The sequence below is a fragment of the Delphinapterus leucas genome, chromosome 2, assembly GCF_059928025.1.
Source record: "Delphinapterus leucas isolate spDelLeu-1000000601 "Yukka" chromosome 2, BTC_Dleu_Yukka2, whole genome shotgun sequence".
Classification (NCBI taxonomy): domain Eukaryota; kingdom Metazoa; phylum Chordata; class Mammalia; order Artiodactyla; family Monodontidae; genus Delphinapterus; species Delphinapterus leucas.
This window is the reverse complement of record NC_143130.1, coordinates 135989548-136011879: the sequence shown is the minus strand read 5'-3', so window position 1 is coordinate 136011879 and position 22332 is coordinate 135989548. Positions and strand designations below refer to the sequence as shown.

The following is a 22332-nucleotide window of genomic DNA, read 5'->3' as shown; positions in this document are numbered from 1 at the left end:
AAAAGGCATGGCTTCCTGTTCTAGGACTAGAATGTGCTCTCTTCTTTGGGGATTTTCTGAAGACAATTGTGGCTGCAATTAAGTGACAGGGATATTTTTCTTCACCTTTATAAGATGCAGTATAAGTTGCACCCTAGATAATATATGTGAAGGAAAGGTTAATTCTATGCTAAAACATGTTTAGGATGTTTTTTATCTCAGGAAACAAACATGGAAAATCTTCACTTGCATTCTATTTTGTTATAGTTAAGATAACCATATAATTTATCCTTAAATCCGGGACACTTTTGAGAATGCAAGGAGGGTACTGTTAATAATTACGCCTGGACAATATAAACCAGAGTTGTCCCAGGCAAACTGGCATGTATGGCCACTTATAAGGCAATCTTTGTGTTTAATAACTATATCATCACATTGTGTAAATTTCAGCCTTCAAGCTTGACAATCTGATTTTTTTAAAAAGCATTAACAGTGATACTATATATTAGATATGTAATCTTTTAGTTAATGCTAATACACTAAATAGAATCCCTCCAAGAAAGAATGTTCCATTTTTTCCTCCTGGTGCTTTGAGTATTTTGAGCATTATTATCTGTTTTATAGATAAGGTAAATCAGCACAGGAAGCTAGTCAATTGTACCAAATCACACTGCCAGGCTGAGCTCAAAACTAAAAACTCTGCCCTTGAATCCCTAGCAATTGTGCTGCTCACTGAACCATGAAAAACTGCATTCTAGAATTTGATCAGATTTCTATTACGGACTTGCCAGAGGTGGAGACTTGTTACCACCTTTCAGATAAGAAGTCTTGTGAAGTTTGTCAACAGGCTTCTCCTAGTTTACATTAATCTTCTTCATCCCCCTTCTATAAAGAGCCCAAGTACTGAGTCCTGATCGTTAAGTCATGTAGTTTGGGCTTTTTTAGTAAAGATTTCTTTGCGCAGTCAAGAAGGGATCCAGGTATTCATTAAGTTTAGTACTTGGGATTTTTCTGTGTTGCAGTAACTAAGCAACAGTTTAGATGTTTTAACTTAGCATGTCCTGCATCGGCAAGTTTAAAAAAAGAACTGTCAAGCCATACTCGGTAGAACCTCCCTTGGACTCTCCCACCCCCTGTATAGTTCCTGTACATCTTGGCTGCTCATCTACTACTAACAGAAACCTCTTTTGTCTCAGCCGCTCTGACAGCCTTGTCCAAGCCTTTCCCACTTTGGGGCAGCTGGATAAGCAGTGTCTTCAATAATCGGTAGGGCTGAAACCAGTGATTTGATCATCCAGTACCTTTTGTAACAATTCTCACATCCATATTTTAACCTACTCTTAATGCTACACCTCTGAATATTATTTGTCTTTGTTTGTGAAAATACAACTCTCCAAGTTAGCAGTTTAAGAACTGTGCTTATTCACCAGACACTAAGGATATACATTTCAAACAAACACTAGATTTTTAAAGTGAATATCTAATGAAACTTATTCAGTGACATAAACTGTGTGAAAGGTCTGCTATATAACATTCAATACATGTTAGATGGATGTGACTTTCCAGGTATACAATTTTGGAAGCAGAACTACAGCACTAAGGCAACCATGGCAGGCACGTGTAAGATGGAGAACCTGTTCTTAGGAAAGCAGCATTCTGCAGCAAAGTGGAACAGAACAAAGCTTTGTTATCGGTCACACCTAGGATTCTCAGTTCCTTAACATACCAGCTATGTGATCTCTACCTCTTAGCTGTAGTTTCATCATCTATAAAATGAGGATTAAGAACTGTCCTTGTCTTAGAGGTTTGTTGTGTCTTAATTGGGACAGTGCATTTCAACAGTCAACTAGACTTGTCTTCTCCTAGATTGTGTATATCTCAAATGCAGGGTGTTAAGAGTTCCATGAGCTAAAGTATGTAAAGTGTACAGAAGAGCTATAGTTACTAGCTCCCAGGAAATGAAGCTGGGTAAGAAGTAGGACAATACATGAAGCTCAGTTTAACTTGGCCTCTTTATCTAAAAAGTTAACCAGTCGAGTGTTTTCCTAGTTTTCCCATAGCTTTGGAATCTACTCAGTGGTTAAGGGGACAAGAACAAGTCAGGATGTCTTGTGGAAGAGAAAAGGCAAGGGTCTAGATTGGTAATCAAGGAACTGCATATAAAGGGTACTGGATATCTGAGCAAAATATAATCTAGTGGACAAACCTTGTTTTGAGGCCATTGTCATGTAAGGAGACCTTGGGATTTACTTAACCTCTTTTTTTTTTTTTTTTTTTTGCGGTACGTGGGCCTCTCACTGTTGTGGCCTCTCCCGCTGCGGAGCACAGGCTCCGGACGCGCAGGCTCCGGACGCGCAGGCTCAGTGGCCATGGCTCATGGGCCCAGCCACTCCACGGCATGTGGGATCTTCCCGGACCGGGTTATGAACCCGTGTCCCCTGCGTCGGCAGGCGGACTCTCAACCACTGCGCCACCAGGGAAGCCCTACTTAACCTCTTTTAAAGATTTCCTTATCCCTAAAAAAAAAAGGCTGTCTTTTAAATCTACCTACCTATCTTTAAGGAATGCTCATCCAAATGACCATCTTAAAAAATAAGGCCTAATATAAAACAAGGCAGAGCAAAAACTTATGTTAAATAATCCTCTTTTCTTGTGTGACACTAACACTTTAAGCATGGCTTAGAATTCTAGATGGATGGAGATTCGATTGATTTTAGCTAACCTCAACTAGGAGATGTGGTCATCTACAATAGTTTTTAAGAATTTAAAAGCAGCAAAACTTTGTGTCCCCTCAAACACCTTATCTGTAAGTGCTATGAACCAAATTGTGTCCCTGCCACCCTAATCCATGTTTAAGTCCTAACCTGCAACATGATGGTATTTGGAGATGGGGCCTTTATGATGGGATTAGTGTCTGTATAAAAAGGGACAACTGAGAGCTTGCTTCTCTCTCCACATGGGAGGAATCAGTGAGGAGCCGTCTGCAAGCCAGGAAGAGCTCTCATCGAAACTGAGAACTGAACTAGCTAGCACCTTGATCGTGGACTTCCTAGCTTCCAGAACCATAAGAATTTATACTGTTTAAGCCACCCAGCCTATGATATTTTGTTATGGCAGCCCAAACTGCCATACAGTGGAACTGCTCTAGAGAAAGCAGAGAGGAACTAAGCTGAACCTGCTTTGTCTCCTCCTCGTTCTGGGAATCCCAGAGAACTGCAAGATATAGTATGAAAAGAAATTGTTTAATGCATCGACATAAAAACCTGCCCTCATTGAGAATACTGTTCAAATGCGATAGGAACAAACTCTATGAGAAGGCCCAAATTCTCTTCTGGTATTAGAATTCTATTGCCTTGTCTTATCTAAAATAAATGAGCTTATAGTTAGGATTCTACTTTGCAAAAGGACTGTTGCAAAAGGACTAGTGCTAAGTTTTAAAATGGTGGTAAAAAAAGACCTTGCTTGTGTCAGGTACCCAGGCAAGAATGTGTTGGTCAAAGGGATGTCTTTTCACGATGGGAAACCCCCAGCCCTGCTCCAGAGTGATCTTATATTTCACTACCTATTTCACAGCTCTAACTTTAGGTGGGTACTTTTAGGAGATATGTTAAGACATCAAATGCAACTTTAAAAATTTATGTTTTTTTTGTCCAAAGGCAAAAAGCAGAAATCCTTTCCAAAAACAGAATATACCACAAATTATTCACTTGTTTATAGCCCCACTCACAATGGGTTTCAAGAAAGGCTAGCAAACCCCCTGTGGAAAGAAAACAGCAACTATACACCAAGTTTAATAATGTGACCCTTACTACAGGCATAGCAGTATCTTTCATAAAAGAAAGCGGGGTGGTGGCAGCAGGGGCAGATAGGGAAAGTTCCCTGACTTCATGTGTAGATAACTTGGTTACAAAGCAAGGCTAGCCTTGAAGGGAGAAGAGGAAATCCTCACAGTGGACAATGTGTTGCTGAAAGATGGTTTGTGGAGGAGGGGTTGTTCCCAGGCAGCCTATTTAAATGCCTTAGTGAATGGCAGATCACATACAGAGGGATGTCTCGGGCTGTTTTTCTTTCTCTCTTTATGACAACAAATTTGCAGTTAATCAAGCTTTGGACTTGCTCTGGGAAGCCCAGAATTGGGCCTAAAGATTAAAATAAATGGAAAAACTGTGAAACCATGAAAATACATTAAAAAAAAAAAACTTTTCAGGTGTAATACACAAAAGCAAACAAGTTTATCTTAAAAAATATCAAGTATCACATCCATAGACTATTCCTAATTATGATTACGTCTTAAAGCAACATTTGTCTTTGTTTACAAATACAGCAGCAGGTGAAACCTAACATCTCAAACAGATTGCTTACAGTTCATAATACAAACAAATGTGTATGTGTCAAACCACATTTTAGGCAGTTTAACTTAAAATGCATAGACAATTACATACATTAAATTTGTCATTATTAAGTCAATGAAAAAAATCACAATATCAAGAAAAAATACAAAAATATCAAGGAAAAAAATGCTTTATAGAACACGCATAAGAAGTCAAGTTTGCTTAATGGCAATAAATCAGGATCTACTGATCAGTGACAGGCAGTGAAAGTGCCTTTATCCAGGGGAAAATTACAGGAAAAACATCCCATTACTTTGCACTCTTGATAGTTGCACTGACAAACACTACAGTCTTGAAAGCATTTTCTTACTTTAAAAAAAGGTATGCCCTACTTTGTTCTTTAAATGCTCAACGGCTAGTCTATAAATTCCACCAGCGGCAATACTGAAATATGTTTGTCCAGGTAAACTAATACTGGATGTACTCATCAATTCTGTAATGCCTCCCCCTAGGCTGTAAGCCTCTGAAAGACAGGCATTCTCTTCGTCTCTGTATCTCTGGCATCTGGCAAAGCACCTGGATCATTGACATCTGAGTGTCTGCTGAATGAATGCAGTTTTCAGATGCTGTCTATTGCCAGAAGCTTGCATGGCCATTTCTTTAATACTGATTATTTTATCGGCAATTTTTGTTTTACTTGGCAGAATTCTGAAAATAAAACAGTGTCTGTCTTCAATACTAAATATTGCTTTATTAAGGTAAAATTATAGTCTTCCCTGAAAGCCACCCACCGCTTTCTATGCACAGCACAGTGGATCAGTGTGATTCATCTGAAGCAAGCCTTGCGCTTTTCAAAAACTTGAACACTTGAAGGGCTGTGCTTAGGCTGAATTTCCAAGGCTTATAAACCAGGCATTTTATAAATCTAGCACTAGATTATTCAGGGTGAGGAAGGAAGACAGTGGCACGAACCTTTTGGAAGTGTAGGCAACTGATTGACATGCAAACTAGGCACAGTATTTAACTGAAACTCTGAGTAGAGCTCTGTTGATACACACAAATAGTTTCAAAAGCTGTACATCTGACTACAACAGGTAGCACTAATAACTGTGAGGTAAAAAAAGCAGGGGGAAAACTGACTTCTTTCCTAGAAAATATTCTAATATCCCATTGTAGTGGTATGACAGACCAAGGCCCAAAATTCACCCCCTTTCTTCTCTGCCCTTTTATTATTCTCTACTGAAAACAATAAACAGTAAAACTGACAAAGAATGAAGGAGGCCCTTGGGTAATTAAAAAAATGTATTGTCTATTCCCAAATAATCAATATATTACTTTACAGAAAACAGGGCTATGGAGTCACAGCTGTAAACAGCCATCTTCAAAAGCATGAAAAAGTGTCAGGCCGGGTCCAGTTCAGACAACCCAAGGCATTGTAAGCACTCCTTTAAGGAGCCTTCATTCTTGAGGACTGAGTATGTGAATGAGGACCTAAGGTCTATACTTTAATTTTTCATTGTCATTTTTAGGCTCAAAATTTCAAAATCTAAGATTCTAACTTCAGAGACACTATTTCTCAACACATCTCAACTATCTCCATCAAATGTATCTTAAAATTCCTGCTCTGAAAGTCCAAATGGCAGCATATTCCGTACTTCATATTCCTTTAAGACCAAACATACTTTCTAACAAGCAGTCTCTTCCACAAACCAATCTCAGCCTAGCATAACTTGTTTTAAAAGCAACATTATTCCCTTGTAAAGACAAAAACCTTCTTAGATGCTTTCCTCCATTCCTCCCTTGAAACAACTTCTGCTTTTCTTAACTCCACCCTGAACCTAAAAATACCTTTTGCCCCCAAGTACCCACAAGAATTGAGATGCCCCTCCCTCAAGTTGAGAAATGATGCTTGAAAATTAAAAAGAATGTAAAAGTAAATTCTATTCCCTTTGATTTCAATTCTTATATTTAAAAAAAATTTCCCAAAAATCAGTTGGAAAATCCTCAAAAAGCCAAGTTTAAAACGGCAGTATCATCTAGGACACACTGGGCAGTATGGGTCACCAGCAGTTGATATACTTATAAGGGGTAATAATTCCAGATCTTGTATTCATGGCCCTTTAAATCCTTTAGCATAAGATTTTCTCTGATAGTAAATGGTCTCCACAATAAGAGATTCCCAAACTTGCTACCTATTCTTCTTGTAGTCAAACGTTATCCTCTCTAGTGTTAAATATTTTATCTAAAGCCAGAGTTGTCAACTTATTCCAAGGTAGGACAACCAAAATAACCAAAAGGAGAGATATCTTTGCTGCCATCTCACTTTGCCTTTCATCCCTCCAGAGTTAGCTGACATTATGATATTGATTGATAAGTTAAGCTATGACACCTTCTAAGGCTACTGCCTTATAAACTGAAGGCTACAACAGATTCCAAGAGTGTTGCAGATAGCTGCCACTTGTCCCTGCAAAGAAGTGAAAGAAAGACTGTGCCACTATGAAAGGGCTGTCTAACATTCCCCAGTCTGAAAATATCTAAACAAATTAGTTTCAATTCTGAAAGCCTGAATTTATCATCTACTTAAGGGAGGCCTAAAGACTGAATGTTCCTCTCAAAGGTGACAATCTTGCTTTCTTAAAAGGAGGTAGCTATCAAACCATTAAATTGGCAGCATTTGGCATTCTTGACATTTTAACTGTAAGAGAAATAAACTACTAAATATTTTATTTCTAAGCAAAGGTAAGAGCTCCAGCATAAATCTCTCATATACTGGTCAAGAAAGTCACGATACATTTTAGGAACCTAATGAATACATTCAAAATTTGACAAATAACATGGTCAGTTCTATCCCAAATCTAAAAATCGGATTTAAAGATAAGGTGCCAAAAAGCTATTCTGGAGGTTACAAACACCACTTATTTTTAAGTAACACAGTCACACTGCTTTAAACACAATTGCAGAGATCTACACTTTATGATTACTCTCAGTGTTACAGCTAGAGAATAATTTTTGAGGATGGCACTCATTCTTCTACCTATTTACCTGTCTTACCTGTCAACAAATACAGAACTGAACTGTTAGCCATAAGCACGTTACAAACAGATCCAGGAAAACTATGCAAGAGACGATGACATAGCTTAACCAGACTCTGAAAGACGTAATGTGTTTCGATCACACTTGTACAAAGAGAACAGTCATGTCTGTATGACTAAGGTTCTCTAAACATAACTTCTGTGTTTGTGATAGACCCCTAGAGTGTGCCAGTTTTCTGCATCAGGATGGAATGAAGGGAAGTGCTCCTTCTAAAGAACCGAGGGAGAGGGGGCTCCAGGAAGAGTCCTGTAGAAGAGTTTTGTGGGAATGCAAATTACTTGTTACTATGAAGCAGTTCCTAGGGTCTCTTCTAGTTTGAGGTTCAAGACAAAGGAGAGAAATATTTCCGTCCTTGAGCTCTTTCCAAAGTAATATGGACACATCATAATCTATTCTACAAGTACAAAGAGATCACCAATTCTCTAAGAATATAATTTACATATACATGTTAGCCTGCATTAAAAAGAAAACAGTTTCCATAAAGGGCAGATTTTAGAGCTGTATGACCCATATGGCTAAAAATAAATCAGGTGGAACTCAAAATGAAGTTTTTACTAAAAGCTCAAGGATAAAAATGAACTCAACATCTGACAATAATTACCAAGTTTTAAAATGTATATCCAAAAGATAACCTCAGAAGGACCAGGTTTATTTATCCTATAAATAGAGCAGCTCAAGATGTTGAGAGGCATCATTTGTTTAAATTATGACAATGTGATTGTTTTCAAAGTGTGTTTATTTAGGGGAAAAAGTGATAAGTATTTAGTTTCATAATTTAAACAAATCGAAAATTTGTTTTAAACAAATTGTATCAAAGAGCTATTCAATATACTTAATTACTTTAACTTTCCATAAAAACCGAATAAAAATCACATTTGAATGATTTACTTTTACATTTTTATCTGATTGTTTCCATCAGATGTACTATACATCCAAGCACAAGAGGCAGATATCTTCTGAGAGGTGCAAGAGTTGTTCTTTCATGAATGCCCTCTAAGAATAGTGAAACAGCAATTTTTATATATGCATTCAAGTGCATATATATATATGTACTTCAAAAAGCAAAGCGTCATCTCTTCATCCATTGTTAACTTAATGGTAAGACTGCAATAGAAAAAAGAAAAAGTAAACTTCTAGATTTTGTAAATGGAGTTGATTAACTCCTTGCTGTGGCTTAAAATAAACTTATTGCTTAATAAAGCCAGACAGCTAATCATCTCACTTATTCTGGCATACAATTTACAAAAATAATTTTTTAAGACAATATATAGAGAGCAAAGTTACACTAATGAAAAGAAGTTTTAGGGGCACTTTATTAAGGTATTTCTCCTTTACAATTGAGGTGGATGTTTGATTAATCTGGTTGGAGATCTGATTAGTACTTTGTTAAGAGTAAATAGATTTTTTCGCCCCTATGGAGCATCTGACTTGGCTCAGTTCATAGGGAACAGGGTGCTTTTCTATTTGGTCATACGCCCAAGAAAGGGTCCTCAACTAAGATGTCAACCCTACTCCAGCTTGGCTGACAGTAAAGCACACACCATTACATATAATTGGCAATGCAGAGATTGGTATAATCTTGAGATCAGTACTGTTAAGGATCTAACAAAACCTTGGCTGAGAAACACTATGGACAGTTGCATGAAAGATGGGCAACGTTACACATTCACTGCCCTGGATTCTCTAAAAATCTACGTCTATATCTAGCCAGACTGGCAGAGATTACTTTTAGTGAACTTGTGCTTTGGTGTGATGCTATAAAACAGTACTGAGAAATGTTAAAAAAAAAAAAAAAATCCAATGAAACACATCTTTGAGTTTACCTCAAGGATGCTGTTGAGGACACTGCTTACTACATTACAAAGTCTTTGGGGATAGTTGGGGAATTTTTCTATTTTTAGTACCAGGAATATTGTTTTCATCCTTTTAAATGCTTTACCTAAGTTTACCTGAAGTTTGAAAGTTACTCTTTTTTAATATACACACACCTTTTTAAAAAAGGTTTAAAAGCTTTCTAATCTTCCATCCGAAACTGGAGACAATCTTTCAGTTGTGCTTATGGGACTATCACTGCATGTTAAATAACAAATTAAACACTCACATGGGGGCCACCGGGCATCGGTGGAGCACCGGAAGGTCCTGAAGGCACTTGAAAAGGGTTGTTGGGACTGGGATAGAGTCCTGGTGTGGGATATGATCCTGCAGGGGCAGGATATGGCGCTGGTGGTCCCCAGGCTCCTGGTGGAACAGTGCCCCATGGAACAGGTGGTGCAGCCCCTGGTGCTTGGGGAGGAGGAGGGGCGGGATACGGCCCTGGAGATGGATATGGCATATTAGGGGTAGGATACTGCCCTCCCATTCCTGGTGCCCAAGGTCCAGAAGACATGGATCCCCATGGACCTAAAGGACCAGCTGCAGCTGGATCTGTGGGTGCACCATAGGGTCTTGGAAGCTCTGGAAAGGGCATATTTGGTGTCGGATATGGCCCTGTGGGGCCAGGGCCTGGCACAGTTGGGGCTGGATAAGGACCACCAGGTGGGGGGCATGATGGTCCAGAAGGAGGAAAGGGTGCAGGGGGTCCTGGAGGTGGTCCGGTGGGAGGCACAGAGGGATACATTCCTGTTGGTGCTGGTCCAAAAGGCACAGTGGAGGGTGTTGCACTTGGTGGGAGTCCAGATGGCACAGAAGGTGGAGCACTTGGGTTATTCCAAGGGTTGGAACCTGGCCAGCCTTGAGGAGGTTGGCCGGGTTTTGTATTGCTCACAGCAGAGGTTTTGGCAGGGGAGTGTTCAGGTAGCGCATCTGCCAACTGGAATACAAAACAGGCGTGTCTTATTGACCTTATTCAGGGACAAGCAATGCCAAACATAATTACAAACCCATAAAGGATAGTAAGCTATAGGGTCAGGGATTCTTCAAAAGCCAAGCTGTTCAGTTTTTTAAAAAACAACTCATTTAATACAAAATTTAGGAGTTACCTCAAATAGCAGCTTTACAATGCAAATTCCTCAGAGAAGCTCAAGTTTTCTAAATACAACTGATTAACATAGTGTGATCTCGATCCTGGCTTTACCTCAAACAAGTTATATACCCTCTCTGAGCTTCAGTTTCCTCATTTTCAAAACAACAGTTTAGGGTTAACCTGAGGCCTAAATGAGATAACTCATTTAATGCACTTAACACAGTGCCTGGTATGTAATTTTCAATAAATGTTGGCTATTATTAACACTATCAGGTTAAAAGAGAACAGAAGTAACCCTTTAAAAAAATTTTTACTTAAGGATTCATAAAGAAATAAATACGACAGAATGCATTTTCAAACATAGCTAAGTAAATTAGGGCAAATCATCTATCAAAATCACATGCTAAAAAAACAAAAACAAAAACCAGGAATCACAAAATGCATCTCTTTTACATTGGAAGACTTAGGGCCCACAGTTAGGACCATGTCTTTTTTCTAAGAGCCAAAAAACTTATGAAGAGTAAATGCATCAACTTACCGAAAATTCATCAGACATTTTCCTAAAAACAAGACCAAACAAACAAAAAAAAAAAAAAGAAAGAAGGAATATTTCAAAACCAGTGTTTAATTTCTTATATATTCTTTAAGGAACTATGCATACACTATTTTTACTTAAATGGAATCTTAATCATTTATATAATGATTTTCTTTATATAGGAAAAATTTCCATAATAGTTCATACACCTCTGTAAACTTCATCCCTTTTTACTGGCTGCACATCATATAAAAGTGATCCATAATTTAGTTTACAGTCTCAAGTTGGTGGCAGTTTAGGTTGTTCACAGTTTGAATTGTTTTAAACAATGACACAGTGAACATCTTTAAACACCTATCTTTTCGAGTCTATCACCAGGAAAAAGTACAGAAGTGAAATACATAGTCAACAGGTAAAGTCAATCTAAGATCCATCTCAAAAAGCCCATGCCAATTTACACTCTACCTTTTTAAAACTCCTCTTCACCACTGGATGTTATTAAATTTATAAATCATTTTCCATTATAATAGGTTAAAAATTGGCATCTTGTTTTAACTTACATTTCTTTAAGTGGAAAGTAGAGCATCATTTAAATTTAATACCACATTTAGACTTCTTTTTCTGTGAATATGCTCATGCCCTTGGACCACTTTTATCAATTTTTATAATTGAAGTATAATTAACTTTGAATAAAATGCACGGATCAGTGTTCAGGTAAACAAGCTCTGACAGTTGCATATGCCCCTGTAACCATCCAACACAGAACATTTCCTTCACTCCATAGGTTTACTCATGCCACATTCCAATCAATTCCCCTTTACCACTCAGCAATCACTTTCTTAGTTTTCGCTTGTTCCTTGACTTCACATAAATAGAATAACACAGTATGAACTCTATTTTGACTTTGATCATTTTACTACTTAGTAGTACATCTTTTTTTTTAATGCTTTTAAGACATTAAGGAAATTAGATGTCTGTCATATGAGACAAAAAAAATTCACCTATGCTTTCTAATAGTACTTCTATGGTTTAACTTGTTTAAAATCTTTCTGTTCTTTCAAACAACAATTACTGAATATTCTATCTTATTTCAACAGACTTGACAAGCTACTTTTTTTTTTTAATTTATTTAGTATTTTTTTATTTTTGGCTGCGTTGGGTCTTCGTTGCTGTGCATGGGCTTTTCTCTAGTTGCGGTGAGGGGGAGCTTCTCTTGTTGCGGAGCGCAGGCTCCAGAGCGCAGGCTCAGTAGTTGTGGCGCACAGGCTTAGTTGCTCCACAGCATGTGGGATCTTCCCGGACCAGGGCTTGAACCCATTTGACAAGCTACCTTTAACACATTATACAGTTGCTATTGACAACAAACACTGTATATACATACATACACACATATATGTAAATATATCATGGAACAGGCACCATGCTAAGTGCTTTAGGTGTATAGTCTCGTTTAATAGATGCAGATTCTATTACCACTCCCAGTGTACAGCTGGAGAAAAGGAAGCTTAGCAAGTTACCCTGTTTAAGGTCAGAGCCAGTGACAAGCAGAGAAGAGATTCAAATCCAGATATCGTCTGACTGCAGAGCCAAGGCTCTTTTTTTTGTTTTTTAAATATATATTTTAAATAAATTTATTTATTTTATTTATTTATTTTTGGCTGTGTTGGGTCTTCATTGCTGTGCATGGGCTTTCTCTAGCTGTGGTGAGCAGGGGCTACTCTTCTTGGCGGTGTGTGGGCTTCTCTCGTTGTGGAGCACAGGCTCTAGGCACGCAGGCTCAGTAGTTGTGGTGCATGGGCTTGGTTGCTCCGCAGCATGTGGGATCTTCCCGGACCAGGGCTCGAACCTGTGTCCCCTGCATTGGCAGGCAGATTCTTTTTTTTTTTTAAATAAATAAATTTATTTATTTATTTATGTATTTTTGGCTGCATTGGGTCTTCGTTGCTGTGCGCGGGCTTTTCTCTAGTTGCGGCAAGCGGGGGCTACTGTTCGTTGCGGTGCACTGGCTTCTCATTGTAGTGGCTTCTCTTGTTGTGGAGCACGGGCTCTATGTGCGTGGGCTTCAGTAGTTGTGGCGCTTGGGCTTAATTGCTCTGTGGCATGTGGGATCTTCCTGGACCAGGGCTCAAACCCCTGTCCCCTGCATTGGCAGGCGGATTCTTAACCACTGCACCACCAGGGAAGCCCCCAGAGCCAAGGCTCTTAACCACCAAGTCCCAGAGCCTCCATCATTTCCCAAAGGTATTGTGAACTCTATTCTTTCCTACTGATCCACACTATAACATCTCATCTTATCAGGGCAGCTTTAAATTTTAAACAAATTTTATGACCTACTATTACTGTTTATTTCAGATTTTCCTGAATATTTTCATGCTTATTTTTTTCTAGATCATTTTGTAAAAAAACAAAACAAACAAAACCCAACAACACAACAAAAAACACATTAAATTTACAGATTAATTTAGGGGACATTTCATACATTTAAAGTATAAAATATTCTCATTCAAGAACAAGGTATGTCTTTATAGTTCCCATCACTGTCATTTATTATCACTCAGTAGTTATTTTTTTTTAAATAAATTTATTTATTTTATTTTTGTCTGCGTTGGGTCTTCATTGCTGCGTGCGGGCTTTCTCTAGTTGCTGGTAGCGGGGGCTACTCTTCGTTGCGGTGCATGGGCTTCTTATTGCGGTGGCTTCTCGTTGCGGAGCACAGGCTCTAGGCACGCGGGCTTCAGTAGTTGTGGCACATGGGCTCAGCAGTTGTGGCTCGTGGGTTCTAGAGCGCAGGCTCAGTAGTTGTGGCACACGGGCTTTGTTGCTCCGCGGCATGTGGGATTTTCCCGGACCGGGGCTCGAACCCATGTCCCCTGCATTGGCAGGCGGATTCCCAACCACTGCGCCACCAGGGAAGTCCCCACTCAGTAGTTTTTAAAAATCAAGACTCCTACACATTTTTTGAGTTAGATTTCTAAATGGTAAACGTTTTCTTGTGGTTGTAAATTGGTTCTTCCATTATATTTTCTAATTGGTTGTTCATATATGGGAAAGCCTTTCAAATTTTAGTGTGTTACTTTTGTAAGCAGTGACATTATTGAATTATTTTATCCTGAAAGTCTCTCAGTTGACTCTCTGGAATCTGCAGATAAAGGATTATGCCATTAGCAAAAAATAATTTTACCTTCTCTTTGCAGTATTTACACCTCTTTTCTCTTTGGCCTAAGCTAGGACTTAAACAACAATGAAATATTAAATAAGATAGTGTGAGCACAGTAGTCTTCTTCTCAACTCTCCTGGCAATGCTTCTAATGTTTATATATGACTCATTTTTAGTTTTGAGGTTTAAAAAAAATTACAGTAAGGAAGTTTCTATCTATGCCGATTTTGCTAGACTTATTTATTCCTATTTTGCTAGTTAAAAAATCCAACACTGAATTTCTTCAGATGATTTTTTTTGGCATCTAATGAGTTGATCTTGCAGTTCTTCTCCTTTGTCCCATCAATCACAATATAGTTACATGTATATTGCTTAATATTGAGCCATCCTTGCATTTACAATTTTATTATTTATGATTTGGTTATCATGAGGAATGATAAAATGAACAGGAAACCTACTGCTGCAACTGCTATAACCCTGCTCTTAATTCATAATATTAAAAAACACATCATGAATGTATAGCAAATACAATTACCTAGTCATTCCCATGTTAAGGTTTGTTTTATACTAAAATGTCACATCACACAATAGTAAATTCTTAGGACTAAAGTTTATCCATGCACAAGTTTAAAGTCTACCTAAGACTAACATTCTTTTCAAACAGGGTGAGCCTTTTCGAAACAGAAAATAGTTCTGTATCAAAGTTCACACTAATTCTGGAGCAGAAAACCTAACCAACTAAGCAACTCAATGAATTTCACGTGGTCTTACAGTTTGGGTTTTCAGAATTACTCATCTCCCTCTTAGTTTTTGAAAAACTATCGTTAATTAATCATAGCACTACATTAAAATATATTCCATTAGTTAATAATATCAAACTGATTCACAACTCTGGCTTTCAAAAGTTTAAATTCAAAATCAAATCCTGGAAGATAGAGGAAATAATAAAGCCCTGAACAAAGGGATTAGAAATAAGTCACTTCCTCTTCTACAGAACTGCACAGTAAAGTGACCTGCTCTCCATGCCTAGAATAAACAGTGTTCATATTAATTGGAAACATTCCAATTTATTACTTGGAGAATACTTTCATCATAAAAAGGTTAAAAAATAGAGTTGGGGGCTTCCCTGTTGGCGCAGTGGTTGGGAGTCCGCCTGCCGATGCAGGGGACACGGGTTCGTGCCCCGGTCCGGGAGGATCACACATGCCGCGGAGCGGCTGGGCCCGTGAGCTGTGGCCGCTGGGCCTGCGCGTCCGGAGCCTGTGCTCCGCAGCGGGAGAGGCCACAACAGTGAGAGGCCCGCGTACCGCAAAAAAATAAAAAATAAAAAAAATAAAAAATAGAGTTGGACATCACTATTCCAATATGAGAAGAGTTGCAGAATGTAAAAAAAAAACACCACAAAAACCCCTAGGTTTTCTTTTTTTATTTCTTTTTTTTGGCCGTGCCGCGTGGCTTGTGGAATCTTAGCTTCCCCACCAGGGATTGAACCTGGGACCCCAGCAATGAAAGTGCCAAGTCCTAACCAATGGACAGCCAGGGGATTCTCCAAACCCTAGATTTTCTAAAAAACGATTCTCAAACATATGGATTATGCTAATTAAGATGAGGCCAATGCAACCCTGAACTAGGAAAAAAAAGTGTAAAATCAAGGAAGATTTTAATTTTCTTTTCAGAATAATCTAAAGCTATCACTTCCAAAACTTCCTGTTAATACTTTATGGCAGTACACGTGTGAAGAATAATCACTGTATTTTTATTTTTTTAAATTTTTGGCTGTGTTGGGTCTTTGTTGCTGCGTGTGGGCTTTCTCTAGTTGTGACAAGCAGTGGCTACTCTTCATTGCGGTGCACGGGTTTCTCACTGCGGTGGCTTCTCTTGCTACGGACCATGGGCTCCAGGTGCGTGGGCTTTAGTAGTTGTGGCACGAGGGCTCAGTAGTTGTGGCTCGCGAGCTCTAGAGTGCAGGCTCAGTTGTTGTGGCGCACGGGTTTAGTTGCTCCGCGGCATGTGGGATCTTCCCGGACCAGGGCTTGAACCCATGTCCCCTGCATTGGCAGGTGGATTCTAAACCACTGCGCCACCAGGGAAGCCCAATCATTGTATTTTCTGAGGAGCAATTTTAAAACAAGAGTACAAAATTTCTTTCAACATGCACTAGAAAAGTAAAACATTTCTGTAAGCATATGGCCTTTAGAGTAAAAATGGTAGTTCCATCATGGGGAGGTTTAAAAAAAGTTGAACTCCAAAAATTACTAGTGACTATTGGAAAAGGAATATTTCAATAGGCCATCAAATTGTAGTGGAGTCATAAACAGTATGGGACTACACAGTTATGAAACATGGACACCAATCCTTTTATCTGAATCTTTTGACAAAGGCAAACTTTTTAACCAGAGACAATCTTCCCATCAGCAAAACAGTTATAATTCCCGACTACTTCACAGATAAGTAAAATATTTAATAATCTACAGTTATAAACAAGTAACACATTTATTAAGAGTCACTAAGGGAAATCAGGATTTTTGCATGGTTTTGTTTAGTATGGAGAGAGGATACAGTAGTGGTAATATATTGGTACTGAAAATATAAATTTTGAATGAACATATAGGATAAATTTTAGTATTGGCGTTTATCAGATACACTCTAATTTACATTTGGGCAACTCAAGAAATTGGGGATCTGCAAGTTTTTGAACATTTTAAATTACTTAAAAACATGTAATTAAAAAAATTTTTTTTCCCACAACCTCATGTCAGCTGTATTTCTACACTCAGATACTTATTGGAACATAAGTGCCAGGTACTGCGTGGGGCCTTGGGGAAATGAATAGTATTGCGTGGAATAAACGCTTAAAGGCGTTCACAGTATGGCGGAGAACTACCATTTAAACAGTAGGTTACCTGGGGTAAGCGCAGGGCTCTATGGGAGCACCTCAAAAAGCTCCTAAAGGAATCAAGGAAAGGAGTATCAGACAAGGAGTCCCGAGGAGTAGTGCCTTTGCAGTCTGGGAGAACAATGAGGTGAAGAGCTACGATAGGCCCTAGGGAAAGGAGAAGTTTGTGCAAAAGCTGAGAGGGGGACAAGAGATCTGTGGGAAGTGTAAGCCAGCAGTGCCCAACCTTTTCAGCACCAGGGGCCGGTTTCACGGAAAACAAATTTTCCACGACAGCGGGGGTGGGGGCGGTAATGCGAGCGATGGGGAGCGGCAGGTGAAGCTTTGCTCGCTCACCGCAGCTCACGTCCTGCCGTGCGGCCTGGTTCCTAACTGGCCACGGACGCGCGGGTCCGTACGGGTCCGTGGCCTCGCGGTTGGGGACCCCTGGTGTAAGCAGTTCAAATTGGTTAGAATGTAGAAAATGGAGGAATATGAAAGCCTTAGCAGAGAGTCTCTAGACCAAGGTTTGAATGTCTCTGAGTCAGCTCACCTGAATGAACCTGTTACTTCAACTATAAAGAACGGGCCAGTAACAGGAGAGACTAAATGGGACTGGTAAATCACGTGCCTATAATAAAAGCGCCCGGAAAACAGACACATTATCTTGTCTTCCTCTGTGTATGGGCATATTGCTTATGGTTAAAAAGAGTGAACGCCAAAAGCATGACAGACTACGTAACACTGCACTTCACTGACTGGCTCTGAACAAGCTGAGCTGTGCAAACCCCAGAGGTGAAAGCAGACAGGAGTAGCATCCACTTCATAGATTTGCTGTGAGACTTACATAATAAACAACTCTCTTGGTCACTGTCTGGCACACAGCGAAAACTCAACAAATGTTAGCTTTTACAAATTGCTACGATAGGTCCACAAACCTTTATCTACAGTTCTCAGTTCAGAAACCTCTAAAAATGAAAGAAATGCTCCCAGGTTTGGCATAAAACTTACTTGGTGGCAAAACCTGACCTGAGGCTATTTTACAGTTTCCATTAATTCTCCCCTATTCGCTGCACAAATATTACTGTTGGATTAGGGGATGCTGCCCCGACTCTGCTGGTGTGATCTCTCATCTTTGCACCTATTGTCTTTCTAAAATCTAAAGATAAAATCCAAAGATTTCTGAATTCCAAAACACACTGGTCCCAAGGATTTCGGTTAAGGGGTTGTCTCCGGGTCTCCGTTCCTCCTGGAGATAGGAAAAGGACATTCTAGTACACACAGCTCAAGTTTCTGAGACAAACTAATTTTGAATAGGAGGTTCAAGACACCAGTAGCAAGAAAAATGTCTGTTCTCCCTGCCCAAAGAACACTCCTAAACAAAGAACTTCTGAAAGATTTCTGAAGGCTACCTTCCCCTGTAATGAGGCCCATACAACCACCACGTGTACGAGTGTTTCTTTAGTAGCAATGCTATAAAAAAATTTTTTTTCAGTCAGGTGAGTACGGTTCGATGCTTCAACATTAGAATCCTCATTTATTAAAAGCACTACGCTTGGTTTTCAGAAGAAAACGGTCCAAAGCCACCAAGTGCTCCTACATCCTACAAAAAGGGAGTATTACAGAACTCAACACTTCTCATCGTTTCTGTCATGGGTATCCATCTAAGGTATCTGCTAGCAACTCCTCTAGAAAATAATGACCAAAACGTCACAATGCGAAAAATCTTAAACTAGCATCACAGACTCCACCAAGAATCTGTTTAGGCCTCCCTCTCCCTTTCATTGGAAATTACTGAGTGGGGGAGGGGGTCAGGGCCAAGGGGCGGGAGGCCGGCAGCCCTAAAGGGCCAAACGAACAAAAGGAGTCCGGGATCAACCGGAGCGAACCGGCCTCCGAGCGGGTCGCGCCAGCCCGGGAAGGGGTGGGGGAGGGGCCAGGCCGCTCCCCGCCCCGCCCCCAGCCAGGCCTGACGTCACGCGCGGAGAAACCCATCGGGCGCTACGTCACCCGCCTCCGACGCCTTCTCCTTGGGGGGCGAGAGGGCCGACATCCCGCAGCCGGGAGGAAGACGACAGGGAGAAACCCTTAGCCCCCGGCCCCCAAAGAGGCGACTCAGGCATCTCCGTTACTGCGCCCGCGACCCGCTTGGGCGTGCTCCTTTGCTCCCCTCCACGACCCCGCCAGCGCCGAGGCAGCCTCACCCGGCAAGATCCGAACCCGCAGCAAGGTCTAGAAGCGGCGATGGGTCCGAGGGAACTGATCGCTGAAGAACTGAGCGCAGCCCGACCGACGGCAGCGGCGACGGAGACGGGGGCGGCAGCAGCACCAGCAGCTCGCGGCTCCTCCTGGCGCCGGAACAGGAAGCGCAGAGCTTCGAGCGCGCTGCCCCCGCCCGCGCTCCGCCTCTCCTCTGGTCGGCCGGGCCCGGCCGCCCGCGCCCCCTACAGGGCCCGGGTGGCACTGCGGCCCGCCCGGCCCCGGCGGCGCGGCTGTTCCTTGCGCTCGCTCCCGGGCGGCTGTTTTCTCTCGGTGGGCGGGAGGAAAGAGCCCCGATGTTCCGGAGTTCTGAGCAGCCTGGAGGAAACGCCAGTGGCCGGTGGCGTTCTGGGTAGCCTGGCGGAAATTGTTAACTTGTCTCCTGAAGGGAAGGTTGAAGGCAGGTTCTGGATTCCCTACGCTTGCGGTCTTTAGGGCCAGGCCTCGAAGCTGGCTAGGTGTGAATGCAGCCTAACCCCGGGACACGGATCCGTTGGCCAAAATTGGAGAGAGCTAAAAGCAATACAGGAAGGGGAAGACGTTTGCAAATGGCTTGACAAATCGATATTAACTAAAGGAACGGATGTCTTTGCAGATTTTTTTCTGATCAGTATTTCTTCTCCCACAGTTCAGTTTTGAATAAACCTTTACCTACCTACTCTATGTCAGGCCCAAAAGATGATGGATTGACACGTGGCCCCAGCCGTCAGGGAACGTGCTAGCTACTAATGAAGATGTCATAATTATGTGGTGTACAAAATATACACACATAACATACATATATTTTAATGTAAAAATTTAAAGTATGCAATATTCTTACAACATTTTACTTCTTTGTTTTCATTTGCTGTTAGTGGATCGGTGGGTGGGCATTTTATATAAACTTCTTAAACGACTTGTTTGGGTTTACTCCACAGCACACATAATTCTCGTTCTGAAAAATGAGCAACAGAGAAACTTCAAATACCTAAGCCTGGAGAAGACATGTTTTTGGTTAGGGGCAGTGGTCTATGGAAAATATTACCACTAGTGTGAACTACCTACCCTGCCCTAATGGGAGGCAGTGAATCAGCAGTGCCTTGTGGCACGAGAAGCAGTGCCATAGGAAGCCTGAAGCAACAGTAAGTCAGCAAAATAGTGCTATATTTAAGTTTTTGATATCTTGCTCATCATAGGGCCTTTTGTTTTGCATTAATTCTGATTTTTAAATGTTGCACACAAAATTTTCATTACTGAGTTTATGGTCAAAAAAAATTTGTGCCCACGTTGTGTCTCATTCTACTCCTGGTCACGTGCATTAGAGTGACCAACAACCTCCAGCTTTTCCCATGTTCCCAGTCAATAACCGAGCATGGCGGGAGTTCTAGAGGTAGGCCATTCCTGTCCCATGTGGGCTCCTACAGGTAACCTGTTGGGAACTACATCCTCACCTAGCATTTTTAGAACTACATTGCCCACCCTACCCAATGCTTCCTTCAGTTTCTTTCACAGATGTCAGACATGCAGTTTGGTATGATTTCCCCACCTTCTCCTGCTCTCTTCCCCTTTATTCTTTGTGTGTGTGTGTTTATGTGTGTGTAAGCCCAGAGTCTTAACCACTGGACTGCCAGGGAAGTCCCATTCTCATTTATTCTTCATAGGTGTCCATCCCCCTCCAATAAATCTCTTGCATATCTTGACGTTTCTGGAAGACCCAAAATGACACAAAAAACTGAAAGGAAAATGTGTAATACAGATTTTTAAATTTCTCATATATAAAGTTGAATGTGCCAGGTAACATACAGTACAATGTTTTTAAAACTACAAAGCTTTTGGATTTTATATATGAAGTTTTAATTAATAAGAAACGAAAATTTATTCAGATCAATTTATTTGAACTCACATCCAAGAAGAAACATTCAACTTCAGGATTAGAAATAAAAATGGGAACACTCTACTTCTTTTTGGGTAAGGGGTGGATACAAGCCTGATAAGAGTACTAATAGCTTTGTGAAGTTACCACTTAAACTCTGTATATTCAAGTATATATCGAGTGCGTACTTGGTTTATACAGAATTTATCCAATTCTAGCAAAGTCAGCATACTTTAAGTAAATCTCCTTGAGTTTTACACTCTCAAGTCTGAAAGCTTAGATTTGATTATAACCATGGCAAAAGTGATTATCTTTACTTCCTGCAAATGTAATCAACTTTTAAAATAACTTAGGCGAACATCAATTTCACACAAACCTTATTAAGGGTAGGAGGAAATTGCAACTGTTCATCTAATTGCAGAGTCTAAACCATAAATTCAAATTGTACCATTATCTTTATTGTCAAATCAAGTCAAGAAAGCCTATTACAGGCTAAAAGAAGTGAATGTGAATCTGCAGGGTCCACTAAGGGAATACGTTGAAAACCTATCATCACATTAGTACTTAACAGCTGTACAGAAATTATTTTCAAGTATGCTCCAAGGGTCACCTCTTAACTGAAGAATTAACCTTCAGGAAGTCAAGACACAAATATTATTATCTATATTTTATGTGCTAGGAAATGAAAGTAAAGATTTAGGATTGAGTAATCTATTCAAAATTAAAAAGTAAATAAAAAAGACCGGCTTTATTTGAAACAGGAGTCATGTGCCTTAAATTCCTTTCCATTGGGTTATATCCATTAGTCTACTATTCTATTTAGTCTACATTTCTATTTAGAAGCCAAACCATTTCCAAAAGTTACCTCCATTTTGTCTCCAATATCTAATGTGTTAAGAATAGTATAGACAGACTCTTGTAGTGTTGCTCATTTCTAGTAGACCATTAAAAAAGAAAAACCTCTTGTGCTTTCTGTTCATTCTTTAGAAATAAAAATGGATGTAAAACTGATTATGTAAAACTAAGATTGTAAAGATTTTCTTCCAAAGTAGAAACAATAATCTGCTTGACTTAAAATCTTTTATTCATTTGGGCATTAAATTACCTAACACACAATCTATTTTACATTTAAACACCGTTTCCCTTGTGTTATCTCCAGGAATGTTATATAATTAAGTCCACTTCCTGTGAAATTTGCTCTACCAAAATCAATATATAACGTATTTGACTCTGATTATAGCTAAAAGTGACAAAAAAGACTTTTAATGCAAACTAAGAGTACATTTGTA

At 40.0% G+C, this 22332-nt stretch overlaps 1 protein-coding gene across 2 annotated transcripts; it reads right to left on the bottom strand.

Moving 5' to 3' along the window:
* Positions 1 to 4192: 4192 nt before the first annotated feature.
* Positions 4193 to 19303, bottom strand: MAPK1IP1L (mitogen-activated protein kinase 1 interacting protein 1 like). 2 transcript variants are annotated; one of them, XM_022570518.3, is made up of 4 exons: positions 19137 to 19303; positions 10904 to 10925; positions 9505 to 10212; positions 4193 to 8507 (listed from the first exon to the last, which is right to left on the bottom strand). In XM_022570518.3, exons 2-4 carry the CDS (start codon positions 10919 to 10921, stop codon positions 8496 to 8498), a joined length of 738 nt encoding a protein of 245 aa, XP_022426226.1. In that variant the 5' UTR covers positions 10922 to 10925; positions 19137 to 19303; the 3' UTR covers positions 4193 to 8495. The 2 variants fall into 2 exon arrangements, with proteins under 2 accessions (XP_022426226.1, XP_089763854.1); XM_089907728.1 differs by lacking the exon at positions 19137 to 19303 and adding an exon at positions 16961 to 18880.
* Positions 19304 to 22332: the final 3029 nt, after the last annotated feature.